The sequence below is a fragment of the Apaloderma vittatum genome, unplaced genomic scaffold (genome assembly GCF_000703405.1).
Source record: "Apaloderma vittatum isolate BGI_N311 unplaced genomic scaffold, ASM70340v1 scaffold8072, whole genome shotgun sequence".
NCBI classification, from domain to species: Eukaryota; Metazoa; Chordata; class Aves; order Trogoniformes; family Trogonidae; genus Apaloderma; species Apaloderma vittatum.
In genome coordinates, this window is record NW_009703001.1 from 1 (window position 1) to 15434 (window position 15434).

The following is a 15434-nucleotide window of genomic DNA, read 5'->3' on the forward strand; positions in this document are numbered from 1 at the left end:
CTCCTGGCAGGGTTTCAGGTTTTCAAACCGCCATGAAATCGTTCTTCCCTTCCCCACAGCTGCCGGGTGCTGGATCTGAGGGTTGATCCCGTCCTCCCATGGCATGAACCGGCCCCTAGTGCTTAGTGTGGAGAGGAGCTGCCCTGGGAAGCCTGCTCGGTAATCAGCAGAAGAAGCAGGGGATTCTTCACGCATTCTTTATTATCAAAAAAGAGTGAAACCAGTATTAAATTAAATAAATTACAAACAGTTCTGAGGTGGTTGTACATCGTGCGTTTATCAAGTAAGGCTTCAGGGGCGTTGCACATCAATATCACTGGTACTTCAAGAGCAATAAAAGGACACTGGAAATTAGAATTTTTTCTACCCCAGCGTGAATCTCAGCTTCCCTAATTCTTTTGCCTGGGCACTTGGAAATTAAGGCTTTGAACCAGCCACGTTGTGCCTCTGGCAGCGCCGTTTGCCTGCTGATTTATTGCCCGCGGCTACAGAAATGAGGTATCCTTCTTCCCAGGTGGAAGAGCATATAGTCAGCGCTCCAACTTTCAAGCCATCTCTCTTGACATCCCATCTATTACGCTTGTAGGAACTTCAGGAAATACAATCAATTTTTTATACACAGTCTGTTGCTCTGAGGCTTCCCGTGTTTGGCCTGTCAGGCCCAAGACTGTGAAATCAGCCTCTGGTAATTAACCTCAAATGAAGAACTGGAAGTTGGAATTTTCCTCATTTGCTGTGATGCTACCTCAGAGATACAGAGACATTGATGAGCCACTGTAGGTTTCTTGTTCCATTGCACCAATTTATTTGTTGCTTTTTTTTTTTAAATGAATAAGTAAAAGGAGCACTCAAGACCATGAATAATCGCCCTCAAAGATAATTTAATAGAATTAATCTCTTGATTTTACCTTACAGAACAAGCTATGTGTGGTCCTGGGTAAATCGCTGCTGTCTAAGATGAAAATAAGTAATAACTGTTAGTTAGTGGTTTTTTCCTTTCGGAAACTAACCTTCTTTGGTTTTATTACTCTCTCCTGCACCACAGAATCAGAAACTGAGGTAGAGAAATGGTGACTTAGTTAATGAGCTGTTACATAAAACCAAACTGGCAGGGTCCTCATGTTATTTCCTTTAAAGGCTGTCTAGCTAGGATGGTTCATGAAGCTCCATTTTCCTTCAAAGTGAGACCTCTGGGAGCTGTAGGAAAGCCCCACTTTCTCTCCCCAGAAAGCCTTCTAGCATTATGCTAGTGAATCAGCTCACTGGTGTGTGTGTACTTCGAAACTGTACATTCATATCTTACAGTAATAGAATAGAAATAACTTCTTAAAATATAATTTACTTTAATTATTAAGGCCACTCTTTATTTTTTTATCCATGAAAAGATAACAGACTGTCCAGTTTTCCTTCCATTACTGTTCAGTTTTTCTTGTTGACTCTTGCATTTTATCCCAGTGCTGGAAATACTTTGTAGGAAGATTTGAAATTCAAACGAAAGAATTTGTTTTCATTGCAATTGAAGACATACCAGTATGTATCTCTGTCTTAAATTTTTTATAACCTTATTTTCATAAAAGCCATATCTGAGGTTGAAAGGCACTGAAGAAAGAAGGGTCCCTTTAACCCTTGGCTTACACTTAGATTTTGCAGGCTTTATATTGTCATCTTGTCATTACTGTCACAACATCAGCACTGAGTAAGAAGGGAAGGCGTCAGAAAAGGAAATTAAAATAGCAGTTGTTATTAGCATCACTCAAATATAAAAGAGTGTCAGATTTTTAGAAATGATTAAGGTCTCGGCTGTCTGTCTGTGGGTTAGTGAGGCAGGCTTGTTTGCCTGAGAGGTAGATGGTCCTGGTAGCGTCAGTCTGTGGTGAATTTTAGTGAAAATCGTCAAACGTAGTAGGGAATTGTTACGGGAATATCACGTACTGTGCCAAAGCCCACTTTCCTGGTGTCAGAATCGTTACTCTGCTGCTTGCCTTCCTCACGTCTCGCAAATCCACCAGGTCGAGATTCCAGCAGCCAAGACTGCCCTCAGCCATCCGAGCCCAGCCTAGTTCTCCTCACGCATACCCAGCAGACCGGCACCTCCGCTAGATGGCCTGCCCGGCACTTCCATCAGAAATTAAATTACCATTTAGGGTGAGGCTCTTTCTACTTGGATTCCTGACTCTGGCACTCCAGCCCTCTCCACCAGGGAGGGATATGCAAGGGAAAGAAAGGTCTTCATTTGGGTGAAAACCCGCTCTGTGAAGGTGAAGGCAAGAGAGAGGCAGAGACAGGTTGGGTCCCACAGTCGTTACCTCGCAAGACTTCAAGGACATTCTTCTCCCTCAGTGCCCAACCACCAGCAGTGCTGATGTGAGTTTATGTGCATGTTATTACTGAGCCCTGTGAGGTACCTTGCTCTTGTTTTCTGTTTGCAAAGCTGACAGTTTTTGTTTTCTCCATTTTAATTCCTTTTGCCTAAAATACTTATTTAAAAAGAAAAATATATGAAGAACGTTAATATGGACAGCAACTCAATATATGTCAACGTTCACAAACCAAGAATCGGTACCTATTTCATAAATATACAATATAACAGTACTTTCTGTGCAATATTTTTCATCCTTTGTGATTTAAAGTTTCATTTCAATAAGCAATTTTTACTGTGCCTTCCTTAGATGTAAAAGAACATCTTGAAAAAAATCAAGGGAGTCACAGATTTTTTTTTTTAAACAGATCTTCAATACTGTCGGAGAGTTCCTTGAAAAATCAACACAAGGTGGACGCAGAGACTGATTTGGAAATGAGGAGCACGTGGTGTGAAGGCAAGCACCGTGCAGGCATATGTTGACTTTTTATCTCCGTTACTCCAGGCTGCATCTCTCATGGACCGGCAGTCTGCTCTGACACTCTGGTCAAACGTGCCTCTTGATTTTAAGCTCCAGGAGGACTGTATGATGATGTAGTCTGACACAAAAGTTTCACTTACTGGTACCTGCCTCCAGCACAATAATTTCTGCTTGAACTGGGTGTAAAGAAGGAGACGCTGCACTCTGATTTAAAGATTCTGCACAGCAGAGCATGTGCCAGCCCTGAAGATAGTGCTTAACTGCCCTCCTGGCTGAACTCTGATGTCTCATCTCCAACTGCTGGGTCTTGCCAGGCCTTTGCTTGCTAGATTAGGCCTAACAAATCCCCCAATCTCTTGTTCCACATGCAGCCTCCAAACAGATTGATCCTGCTTCTTGGAGGAGGAAGTTTGTGAATTAACGATCAGTCTCCAGGCTGGGATAATTCCTTAACCTCCATGTACAGGTTGAACTGAGATTTTGTTCTACAATTAGCTGAGAATTTGTCTCAAGCCACTAACAATGGCTCTACACTGACTTCCTGAAGGTATGTATAGCTTGTGTGCACAAGGAATTCTTACTTCTGATTACAAGCTGGTACTCTTAGTTAGAAAATAAAAAAACCAAAGTAATCCAGAAAGTAGCCCTACTGAGAGAGAGAGTCCCAAGGTGTTTTGGGGTATCAGAAATAGAGCCTTGGTGTGAGGCAGTGGTTTCTGGGATGCTGGGTTGCAGAGAGAGCAGTGCAAGGGGTCACGGGAGAGGTGGAGGTGGTGCTACACAGAGGTGGTGCTACACAGACGCGCAGGGAAACTCAGGGCTCTGCGCCTGCTGTGCAGACACCCCGAAGGTCAGTGCAAATTTTAGAACAACATCACCTCACAGAGCTGTGTCACCCGCGCCTTGCAGGAGGTACTTTTGCTCAAAGCTGGGTAAGGCTCTTAATATTTGCTCGTGTTTCGCTTCAGCATGAAAAGAGGGAGGAGGGAGAAGAAAGAAGGGGATGTCCAAGTTACGTAATGCCTGTGTGGGCAGAAGGGTGCGATTGTGTCGGACAAAGGAGAGCACTTGGCAATAATGACTAATTGTCCCGTGTGTTAAGGCACCTGCCTTCAGACTCGCTTCTCTTCTGTAGTTGGTGAGATGGCATTTCCTGAGTTCCTGCTTCTGCAGATTCTGTTGCCTGCTCCAGAGTCCATTGCTCTAAATACCAGAAATGAAGGAGAATTTTATCAGTTCGAGAGGTATGATGGCCTCCTGCTTTGCGAACTTATTGTATCCCCAGGTAGAAGTGCAGCTCTTCACACGGGGATGGGAGAGGAGTCTGTTCGGGAGGGTTTGCCTGCATGCCGACGCTCCCTGTGCTCTCACAGAGCTGTCTGGGTCTCTGAGTGGAACATGCTTCCAAACATCTCCTAAAGGGCACAAGGGACACTGGGTTAGGGCTGAGGCGATGGCACAAACCCAGCAAGTAGTTCAGTCAGAGAGGAAGAAACACCACCAGAAATTCCAGCCCTTCCCAGCCCTCTTCCAGAAGGGAAAGGTGACGATGGGCAGGTTGCTCTGCTTCCAGCTGTGCATGGACAGCATGGGAAGGTCAGCACTGGAAGGTGTTTCATTCCAGGGACCTGGGATTGAGTGGGTGCAAATTGCTTCAGCATTAACAAAGTCTGGACTGCAGACCTGACCCTTGACCCTTCTTCTGAGTTTGGGCTAAACCTGGTCCTCAGGGTTCATCCCAGTGGGTGGAGGTCCGACTATGAACCTGAGCTGTGTGGCCCAGAATGGCTGAAAGGACTCGCCTGTGGGCCAGCCTAGCTCCTCCTCCATCCAAATCCCTGCCAGAGGTCCTCATGACAGGGATTGTAAATTATTTTTGCGGCTAACTTTCCAAAGCATTACCGTTGCTAACGGTGTGCCTGGCAGTGGTGCTGGGGAGTTCCCATCAAATCAATCCCAACCATGACTTCTGATTTCCACCTTATTCTCACAGCTGAAGAAGCAACCCCTGACGCTAGGACTAACCTCCTCCAAGTTCTTGAACTCTGCGCTGCTTTCATCCACAGACTCGTCATAAATGGAGAGCGCTGTCTGGTTCAGCTTCTGTGCAGGAAGGAATCGAATCCACAAATTAGCAGAGAGCAGGGTTGAAAGAAATTAATAAAATGACTAACCTAGGCTTAAATTAGGAGATGAAATATTTTGTTGTAGTTAGACCTTTACCACTTGAGGTAAATAAGTAATATTAAATGCAGCATTGAGCTGCTATTCTTCCTTGGTGCTGATGCAGTGAGTAAACCTAGTAGTGCAGTACTGAGAGCTGGAGAAAAGCTGGGGAGCAAATTTACCTCTTCTAAGATGGGTGGGTGGACAACTTCTTTGATATTTGCCAGCGCAAACAAAACAGCGTCGTGGATTGTCAAGAAGATGTGACTTTGGTCCAGGCCTCCTTCCTCAAAGACTCCACCTGTGCTAATGTCATTGTACACCTGGGCTGAGGAAAGGAAAGGCACATGAGCGAGAAGGAAAGCAAGGAAGGAAGACTCTGAAGGTGTGCGTGGCTGGCAGTCGTCCTCTGAGATAAAGCAAGGCTGGATGTGTAGGAAAGAAGCGGGTTTGCTGAAGAAATGAGAGTGTGGGGTTCTATCTTTCTACATGCTGGATGTGCAGATGTGCCAGTCGTATCACTTCCCAAATGAAAGGACCTATTTCACACATAGAGGACAGCGTTTCTCTTTTCTTTCTTCTGTTCTCTTCTTTCATCTGTTCTGGTTTGGTCCAGCAAAAGGCTGACAGCTCACACAGTTTGCATAAAGAACACAAGAAGATCTCCTGTCTGTCAGGAGCACATAAAGGGGGGAAGATCACATGGAAATGTGTTCTTTGTGGATTCTTACCATGCACATTTGCCAAGTACACTTTAATCCCAATCTTCTGATAACTGGAGCACAACTAGAAGAGATGAGAGGGGAGAGAGAAGATTAATCACAGGGCTGCTCCAGCTTTGTGTTTACACAGAAAGTCTTTTATCCAGGGCTTTACATGTGTCCTGGGGCTGCTGAAGGCAAATGCCACACAAACCTTTTACTGAGGAGGGTAAACTTTATCTGGGCTGCTCCAGAGAGTTGAAGGTACATGGGTGATTCGCTGCTTGGCTATGTTTGTAGTACAGAACTTACCTTGCCCAGTGCTTTTGTGCCCATGAGGTCAACAAAACACACTCCGCTCATGTCCAGGATGATGGTGTGAAAGCTGATATAGGGCGGTGCTGTTGTCATGGGGTCAACATCTGCTGCAGGCACGACACTGAAAGTGCTTCCCTGCAGAGCAGTGGTGCTGCCCAGCTCACTGGAGGCGTGCACGTGCCCAGCACCGTTGGCAGGCGGACGGAACGTCACGTATGAGATGCTGGCGCCATTAGCAGTCGTCTGGTTGTTGTTGGTGTCGGTTGGAGAGGTGCTTTCGAAGTCTTTCTGGAGTTCTTGCAGAGACAAGGTCTACAGCAGAGCAGAAATGCACAGTCAGGGCAGGGCACAACTAGGAGCACAAGCTGAGATCCTGATGTGTGGATGCACCTCAAGTTTTCAGGGCCATCAAGCGTTTTGATTGGGATGAACTCCAGCCTGGTGCTAGACTGAATGTCCCTTAGGGTTGGAGTATGTTAGGTTAATTTTAAATGATTCCTATTCACATGCTTCAGGACTGCTCACGAATGCAAACCAAATGAAGCTGGGGTGACTGAGAAATGTGCTTCAAAAAGATGCTTTTGAACTGGAATGCTGGCATTGACGCATCCTTAGAGAAAGAAGGCAAGCCCAGTTCCTAGCAAATTGTTCTCCATGTTTTTGTTCTAGCTATCTCTATGGATTTCTTGCTCTCAGCCATCTCCATCTTAAAGCTTTAACTCTAGGGTGGAATGGAGATGTGAGTGGGAAGGAAAGGGCGCAAGAGGTGGTAAACGTGGCTAGAAAGACAGCGCAGAAAACCCTATGCGAAGAGGAGCCGTTTGGTGGGGACTTGGGGTCTTACTCATCCGCCCAGAAACCTAAACTGAGTTACCTTGTTCTGCCTCAATAAGAATTTCGGTAGCTTTGTGGGTGGCTGTGCCATCCCCTTCTCCTGTCGTTTCACGTATTTCTTCCTGGCTAAATACACTTTACCGGGATCCACCCCAGTCTGTGGAAAAGAGAGAGAGAGTTTTCTTTTAAAATGCCTGTTCAGCCACGTAGTCAGTGGCTGCTATTTCTTTCCTGCTGTTTCTCAGCACGTGCCACCAACTGCACGCTGGAGTGAGGTGATCCTGATGGCAACCAGACAACACCTTCAGTAACTCAGGGTACCTGCACATGTGGGGAGGAGAGAATTGCAGTACCAGGATGACTCTGCTTTGGCAGAGCTTGGAGGAGGACACCTGCCAGGATTTCAGGCATAACCTCTAAAATGAGGTGTACAAACAGTCCTGAAGATCGGGGAGAAAAAGACGAAAGACTACAGGATGGATGTGACCATCTTAGGCTTAATTATCTCCTGGTAGCAACACAGGAGAAAGCTGGTATTAGCTGCAAGCAGAAATTTGTTAGGGCATTGCTCACCTTGGCTATAATCTTCTCACGGAATATCTCCGAGTTGGCAAAATAGAGTGGCGAGCAGTAAGTCACGATTTTAATCCCATTAAGTTCATGTACCTGCAACAGAGACAAAACCTCAAATCAAGCCTGATGGGATTGGGGTGAAGGGGGTGCAGGGGGGCTGGGAGTTTGAGACACAAACGTGAATAAGAGTTTCCTGGTCACATTGGGTACCGGTGGCAAAGAGCAGCATTTTCTCTGAGGATGCTTTAGCTTCTGCTTACCTTGCTGTAGGCTTTAGGGTTCTTATAGATGTCAGTGGAAGCAACTTGGCCCAGGGCAGAGCCGTTACGGCTAGGAGAAAAGAGACAATCAGAATTAGAGTAAACCTTGCAAGGGAAAAAAACTGCTTTGCTTTGCATTCCATACCAGGATTTGAACATTTGCTTTATGAAAATACTTAGATTTCATCCCTGTGGAGTCTACAGGACAAAAAATGACTCAGCACTTTGAGAACCCAGACTCATTAATAAAGGGCTTTGATGGATTAAAATGGGCATGAAGTTTTCACGCCGGTCTCTGCATGTATATGGGGCTCTTTCTTTTTATGAGCAGGATTTTCTGCTGGGAGCCACGCAGGTCGGGTTTTGCGCTGAAGTGAATACCTTCAGCCTTCCCCCTGCCTTGGGATGTGCACGTCGCTAACCGTGCGCGGGGAGCGGGAATGCAGGCAGTAAATTAGCGCCTGCCATTCCTGTTTGCACATTCCAGGGGCCGGGGAGGACACCTGCACTCCCCCAGGCTCCTGCCACACGTTCCTTCGAAACACAGGCCAGAGGTCGCTTATAAAAGTAATCTGCCATTTGTTCCTCAGCCTGGGAGATTTTCCTTCTCTTTCTTTTTTTTGGGTTGGTTATTTTTCTTTTGGTAGCTACGCCGGTACTTACAACTGGGTATGGAAAACCACAACCAACACGGAAAATCCCACGCCCACAGCGACTCCGTAGGGAAGGCTCAGGAAGAAAGCGGACAGGAAGCTCACCAGCCAGACCAGCTGCAGAAAGAGAAGAGCGGGGCATATCGTTTGGTTCTACCACAGGCTGGAGTATGGTGATGGATGGAAAACAGCTTAGTCCAGATATCCTGGATGCCAACATCTACACAGCTCAGGATCAAAAGACCAAGACCTGAGTTCTGCAGCTCTTCTAATGACACAGTTGGTTGCATGCTTTTGTGTGAAACATCTTTGCTGGGAAGCTTGCCAGAAGCCCCGGTTTTTCAGCTGTAAAAGCGGCCAGTGCGTTTTCTCCCAGACGCGTGAACACCTACATCACTCCATCAGTTCAAAAAGTATCAGTCTAACTAGCCAAGAAAAAGCTCCTGCAGATCAGACCATCTGCTCCTCAGTAACTGCCCCAAGAAGGCTCCTGCTGTCAGTCAGAGCTTTTCAGGAGGAGAGAGCATCTCTCTGAAAACCGTCTCAGAACCTACTATAAATGTCCTGAACATGGAGCAGATTTGATGACAAACTATGACAGAGCATACCCAAAGCTGCTCCACCTCTCAGCTCAGAGCTCTGTCATTCATCTTTTTTATGTATTAGCACTTGAGCATCTCCCTCCATGTGAAATTAGTCCTGCCTAAGCATATAAACATGCCCTCTGAGAATCATTAGCAGGTTATTATAGTCCAATCCTCAAGATGGATAAAACCTGACTTTGACCTCGAACAAATCAGGGTAACTTTGATGACTCCATCATCTCAATTTATATGCATCGTGCATATAATAAATGGTCAGTCAGGGCTTCCCTCCATCCAGACTTCACCCCGGGCTGGATCTCTGGAGATCCTGCAGAAAGCACTGGAGCACAAATAGACTCAAGGTGATGGACACCAAAAGTCTGACATCACCCAGAAACAGTGTTCCCCGTGTTGGGACAGGACATCAAATCTAGTTCAAATTCCAGGGGGATTAAGGTCAGGGGAACACAATTCACTCCTTCGGCATCTGCTTGGTCCCCATGCTCTCTGTGCCTGTGGGGTGTCTGTTGTGGTTGGTAGCAGCTCAGTGGAAAGCCAGGACAGCCGGAGGACAGATGATGCACATGGGGCAAAGCAAAGAGGCTTCTGCCAGCCGCTCACCTCTGCTGTGGTGACCGTGTGTGGCACAGACACACTGGCAGGGTGTTCCCCAGGCAGCATCTCTGCTCAGGCTGCTGTCTGCTGTCTGGACTTTGGGCTGAGGGCTGTGGAGCCGGTCCATGCTCCCCTCTGCGAGCTCTGATGAAAGGCAATAACCACCTGCCCTCACAGGAACTGCCAGAATGAACCGAAACCTTCCATCCTACCCACAAAGCATCAGCAGAACCTGTTCAGAGATGTGCTTAAATTGCCAGGAATGATTCCTGACAGAGAATCGCATCCTCCCACCAGCGACTTTCCTGCTGTGCTGGTTCTTGGCTGCTTAACCATGTCAGCTCAGAGCTGCACGTCCTGGGTCCGATCAGCCTGCCAGGCGCACTCCTAAGCATGGACCATTTTTTTTGGTAGCTCATGCTCTGTGCTGGCGTGTGCCTTCACGTGACAACACCACCCCTGTGAAATCTCTGCCTGGACTGCTAACCCATCTCTTCTCCAGCACCTGTTTGAACAGTATTTTGGGGAAGCTCTTGATGACTCGGGTCAGCCCCTTTGGACTCCTGATTTCTCTGATAAGGTGGTTTGTTGGAACCTGACAGGATATTGGCTCAGTGTCCACACACACCACTCAGCCGTGGGAGTCCTGTTTGAACACTGTCTTTTTATGTCAGACATTTCCAAATTCCGTTCTCACTCCCCCTCACCCCCTGCCTGGGTTTATACATCAACCAGTGCCTGGAGTCCTTATCGCTGTGAAGGGCTCTCCTCACCCTGGAGGGCTATTGTGTGAGTTTTTAAGTCATGACTCCTAGATATTGAGCAGGGCCGGTTTGGCTAGTTCTGGGCAAACAGGCTCCCGCTGTTGATTGGCATTTAAACAGAGCAGGTAATAGTTCAGGCCTCTCTGATATGTGCGATGAGAGCCTTCAGCTGGGCAGGACAGGCTCTTCCGCTGCTCGGCACCTTCTTGGCGAAGGGTTGGAAGAACGATCTCACCCAGAGAGGGAAACCCACCTTGTGCGGGGGACTCAAACTACCCTCCTGTCTCCAAAAGCCTCTGCGGGGAGGTGTAGCCTGCTCTCCCTGCCTCTGCCTGGCACAGCTGTGGGCTGAGGTGCTGGGTAAGGCAGGCGGGTACCTCCCACCCATCCCCAGGCACTCACGCAGTCCAGCTTGCTCTTCTTCCACAGGTAGAAGGGATCAGCCAGCTGCTTGAGCGAGTTTTTCAGGTTCACCGCGATGAGGGCTCCCAGGACGGACTGTGGAGGAGAGGGGATCGTGTCAGAATGGGGATGTGCAGTCTGGATGGATCACGTTTTGCAGAAGATGCTTTCTGCAGCGTGTGCCTGCCTTGGTCCGGCTACCACAAGGGTGACGCTCAGGTCTCACTTGGATCTGAGCATGATAATTTAGACTATTCTTGCTTCACTGCAGACAGAATCCCAGGCCAGGAACAAACCGTGCTGTGCAGCAGTTTGCATCAGGGGTTTTTGGAGCAAGACTTTGCCTTCACTTGGGTGTGTAGAGTGTGTGATGCAATGGCCGCGCTGTTTGCACAGATGTTTGTGTTACCTTTGGAAGAGGTTCGAGGTAGATCCCCAGAGCCAGCATGGTCACCATAACTACCATGGCCACGAAGAAACTTGCTACCTGCAAAAATCCAAAGAAATCACTTTAGCAAACCTCAAGGTCTTCCTTAACCCCCTCTGGGTCTTTCCTCTCCTGCCACTTCAGCCAATGGTACAACTGGTCACTGCACTATTTTATGTGTGAGAAATTGGCTTATCTCACAGATCAGCTCAAACTTCCCCCATGTGGTAGCTCTGCTCAGTCAGAGGAGCCAGACTGGAAATGTAGATTTACAGCCCTATATCTGCAACCAGTCCAATGAACCATCCAGGGAACACAGTGGGGCTGAGGGGGCAGGAAATTCTGCTTTAACAACAGCAACATGAAGTGCTTGTATATGGGGCTTCTCCAGACCCGCAGCAGTGATGTCAGGCTGGCAGCGGGCAGCAGCTACAGGGGTTGGGGTCAAGTAGGGTCACATAGAGAAGAGAGGAGGAGGAGGAGTTGGTACTAACTTGTGATTTCCCTCCTGCCCCATCGACGGCGAGAGTGACAGAGAGAGCACAGCAGATCACGTGGATTTTGAAGAAGGATCCAAAGAAGTTGCTGCAGCCCAGGGCCAGCATTTCCTGTGGAGATGGGGGAATGTGGTCATTGGAAAGGGCAGCTGCCCGTCCTGCCCTGCCAGCGCCTGGGAGCTGCCAGGCAGGAGAGCAGGTGCCTGAGTCCGGGGTTTGTGCATCCAGGGAAGGGACCCTTTCCTTCCCTGCAGTGTATTCCAGACCCTTTCCTTCCCTTAGGAGCTGGGATGGGCTCTGGTATAGCAGGGAAACCTGGAAGCACAATTCCACATAAACAGGTTGTCATCTGTTGACACACTAAGGGCAGGGCTTCATGCGGTATGTGTGGCTGTTATTGAAAGCTGCCACTGTGCCAGTGATGACGAAAGAGGATTATTTAATGTCCTGCCTCTTGTGGTATCTAGGTGACACACCAGGAATCCAGGTCTTTCTCTGCTCAGTGAGAATTGCATGTGCCTCGTTGTGCTCCAACAAACTGCAAAAATGCCGTCTGTGCCAGCACTCGGGGCTGAGGCCTCAGACCTGAGGCAGAGCAAAGCAGAGAGCTCAACCTGAGGCTTTCTTCCCTTTCGCAGGCTCTCTCTGGTTCAGGGGAGGTGGATCTGCCATGTCCTTTCGACCCCTACATGGCAAGCTGCCATGTGAGCCTGCGTGCATGGGAGCAGCACGTCTGTTTTAAGCAAAACACGTTTGAAAGCTTCCCATTCATGCAGTGAGGTTTTCCTTTCACGCCTGAAAGCAAGGGGAATGGTCCCTGACTGCATCCTTCCAGACCAAGCGTTACCTGGTTGGGGTCAACGTCATAGCCGTGCTTGGCTGCCAGTGTTCTCCCCATGGCCAAGTTGATCACGTAGCTCACGATGGCGAGTGAGAAAGCTGTGCCGATCATGTCTTGCCACTTGTTCACCAGGGGCAGGGTTGGCGCTGGGAACCTGCACTCAGAGTGGAGGTGAGAAGCGGTTGTGACACCCGTGTCCGGCAGCTGGAGAAGTGGGTGAGGAGCTTGTGTGTTCAGGAATGACACAATCCATGTCTGCACCCCAGACTGCTTGAGTGCATGGTGGCAGTTGTGTAACAGGGTGCAGCAGTGCTGCCTGACAGTCCTGGAAGGGGACTGTCATACAACGGGGAAGAGTAAAGTGTTTTCCAGGCTGCAGGAGGAGGAGGAAAATTATCTGGAAGTTGAGTCAGATCCGTGCAATGCACTTACCCCATGCTGATCTTCCCGACGACTGGCATGCCGTACTTCTCGGGCATGCTAAAGCTGCCAGAGATCGCAGTCGCAACTATGACCTGAAAGTACGAAGAATAAAAGATCAGCAAGCAGACAAAGCCTGAGCTCTCTCAGAAGTTTGATGTGCTCCCGGGCCTGCGAATTTGGACTAGGAAAGAAGAGAATGTCCGCAGCAGGAGTCACGTTCCTCAACCTCAGCATCACCAGGATGCAGGTACAGCCTAAGAGGGACGAGTTGGGCACCAGAGGAATCCTTCCTGAGGATGGCCCAATTTCTGACCCCCAGCCGTGTGGGGAATCACATAATATTCACTGTGTAGGTGCTCTACATGATGAGTTCTGTGAGCAGAAGTGGGTGTCCCAGGGCTGAGAGGGGAGGGGCAGTCTCCCGGAGGGTCTGAGGGGCAGCTCGTGCGTCACTTACAATGATGATCTCCATGGGGATGGGCATCCGGATCTTTTTCATGTATTTTAGGTTGAGCTCCTTCACAATGATCAGGAGCACAGCACTGACCAAGGCATAGACCAGGGAGGCCACGTTGGTTTTGGGAAGACCTTTACAAATATCAATGAATGTCTAAAGGAGAGAGAAGAGGAGAGGGTGTCACGGGGAACCAGAGGCTCTGGACAGTGTGGACAGCACAGTGGAGAACGCTTGTTACCATAATCGACTGCAAACACCCTGAGATGTGATGAGAGCGACAGGAGTGCTAGAAACCCTGCTACTGAGAGATCAGCAACCAGCCCTGGGTCTCTGCTGCCCAGTAGAATGCAGTTCTAGCTGCATCCATGGAGGATGCACCCATGGGAGATGCAGGAAGGCCCAGGAATGGGTAAACCTGCTCGTAGGAGAAGTTTTTGTTGCTAGCAATTGTGCAAGACTCCTGCTGTAAAGCAACACAGTTCATGTCCTGCCCAAATCCCAGACTCATTTTCATTTTTTCTAGTTCGAAACTAGCAGACAAGGGCTCAGATAATACTGTATAGGACACACAACAGCAGCCGTGAAGGTGTGCTGGGCTGGGGGTAGTGCAGATAGCCATATTCTCCCTCCCTCCACCCTTTCCTTCTCTCCGAGCCCCCCTTTCCCTTGCGTGGGTGGCAGTGATGCCCGCGGTGGGGTGGTCCCTGGGGGAAGAGGTGCAGGGAAGGCCCCTGCCCAGAGCACCCACTTACATAGACGATAGCTAAGGGCCCGGTGTAAGATGGGACTGTCAAGCCGAAGACGTACTTGAGCACGGAGATGAGGATCTGCAGCCCCGCCGCTGTCATGAAGCCCCTGATGAAAGACTCGGAGAGGTAGATAGCGACAAAGCCAAACTGCACGAATCCCAGGCACAGCTAGGGTAGGACAGACAAGGCATGGTTAGAAACCCCAAAGGGCGAGGTGCAGAGCCTGAGTGTTCCTGCGCTGGGCAGGTGGCTCCGCTGCATCCCTCCCGCACAGCCACAGGGCGGGCAGACGGTCCCGGAGCAGGGATGGGGAGAAGAGAGCTGCAGGGTGCTGGGGTGTCATCCTGCCCTCGCCCTTGGCCAGTCTGTTGGGAGAATTTTACACCAGGACTGCAGCTGGGGCAGGATCTGCCCAAAGCCGCTATGCTGAGGCATCATCTGCTTAGAATGGGGCCTCTTCTAGCATCTGCTACCACCATCCCTGCTCCGGGGAAAGAGAGCTCGGCTGACTACGTGTGGGCAGGTTTGGCGAGAGGGCACAGCACAGAGGGTGCAGCGAGTCCTTACTTGTATGATGGCTGTCAGGCAGGCTAACGTGGCAGAGATCTCCAGCCTGGCTGCTTCCAGGGCTGTGGTATTCACGCTGGTCTCGTTGGTGGTGTGATTGAAGTACTGGAAGTCTGACTCTGGAGCCAGCTCATTGCAGACGTTGCCAACAATAATGCTGATGACTGCAAAAGTACCTGCAGCACAACACAACACAGCAATGATGTCAGTAGTTTTTCTAGAGAGCGTCCTGTCCTGGAAGGCACTCGGATGGGTTAGGCTCTGCAGACAGAGTCACCCAGCTCATCGCTGCAGCCAGCCCTGCAGCAAGATACAGCAGCGGTTCGTTGGGGTGACATCCTGCTGTGCTGCCAGAATCAGGAATCCCGTAAACCTCTGACAGATCAAACATGCCCAAACATCTCTATTCTGGGACACACCAAATATTCCCAGCCAATACGTAACTGCTACATGCAGACAACTGCTCTGCAGGCCCTTACCTGGGACCATCTGGTGGATACCGCCGAGGAAGAGGTATGTCACCAAGGGGAAGAAGGAAGAGTAGAGCCCGTTGACAGGAGGCAGGTTGGCCAGCAGCGCGAAGGCCATCCCTGGAAAACACGAGGGAGATGGGCAGCTCACCCCAGGCCGTGCAACCAGTGTCAGCCCCTGCCCTGCCCATGCTTCAGCTCCAAGCACAAGCTTGGCCAGCACAAGCTGCTGCTTTCTGGACAGGGAAAGGTGGTAGAGAAATACAGGGACAAGCAGGTTGGAGGTAGAGCTT

The 15434-nt window shown here is 49.3% G+C and overlaps 1 protein-coding gene across 1 annotated transcript in view; it reads right to left on the reverse strand.

The window, feature by feature from the left end:
- Nucleotides 1–4207: 4207 nt before the first annotated feature.
- The window catches only part of SLC26A9 (solute carrier family 26 (anion exchanger), member 9), a 12562-nt gene continuing 1335 nt past the window's right edge, over nucleotides 4208–15434 (reverse strand). Inside the window, exons 3-20 of the mRNA XM_009864437.1 lie at nucleotides 15151–15261; nucleotides 14672–14847; nucleotides 14108–14272; nucleotides 13356–13508; nucleotides 12908–12990; nucleotides 12482–12629; nucleotides 11632–11745; nucleotides 11120–11197; nucleotides 10711–10806; nucleotides 8356–8462; nucleotides 7693–7762; nucleotides 7433–7525; nucleotides 6900–7016; nucleotides 6020–6337; nucleotides 5738–5792; nucleotides 5189–5334; nucleotides 4866–4943; nucleotides 4208–4255 (exon numbers count right to left, since the gene is read on the reverse strand). Of these exons, the coding sequence (XP_009862739.1) occupies nucleotides 4208–4255; nucleotides 4866–4943; nucleotides 5189–5334; nucleotides 5738–5792; nucleotides 6020–6337; nucleotides 6900–7016; nucleotides 7433–7525; nucleotides 7693–7762; nucleotides 8356–8462; nucleotides 10711–10806; nucleotides 11120–11197; nucleotides 11632–11745; nucleotides 12482–12629; nucleotides 12908–12990; nucleotides 13356–13508; nucleotides 14108–14272; nucleotides 14672–14847; nucleotides 15151–15261 (2156 nt within the window). The remainder of the gene's footprint in view (nucleotides 4256–4865; nucleotides 4944–5188; nucleotides 5335–5737; nucleotides 5793–6019; nucleotides 6338–6899; nucleotides 7017–7432; nucleotides 7526–7692; nucleotides 7763–8355; nucleotides 8463–10710; nucleotides 10807–11119; nucleotides 11198–11631; nucleotides 11746–12481; nucleotides 12630–12907; nucleotides 12991–13355; nucleotides 13509–14107; nucleotides 14273–14671; nucleotides 14848–15150; nucleotides 15262–15434) is intronic.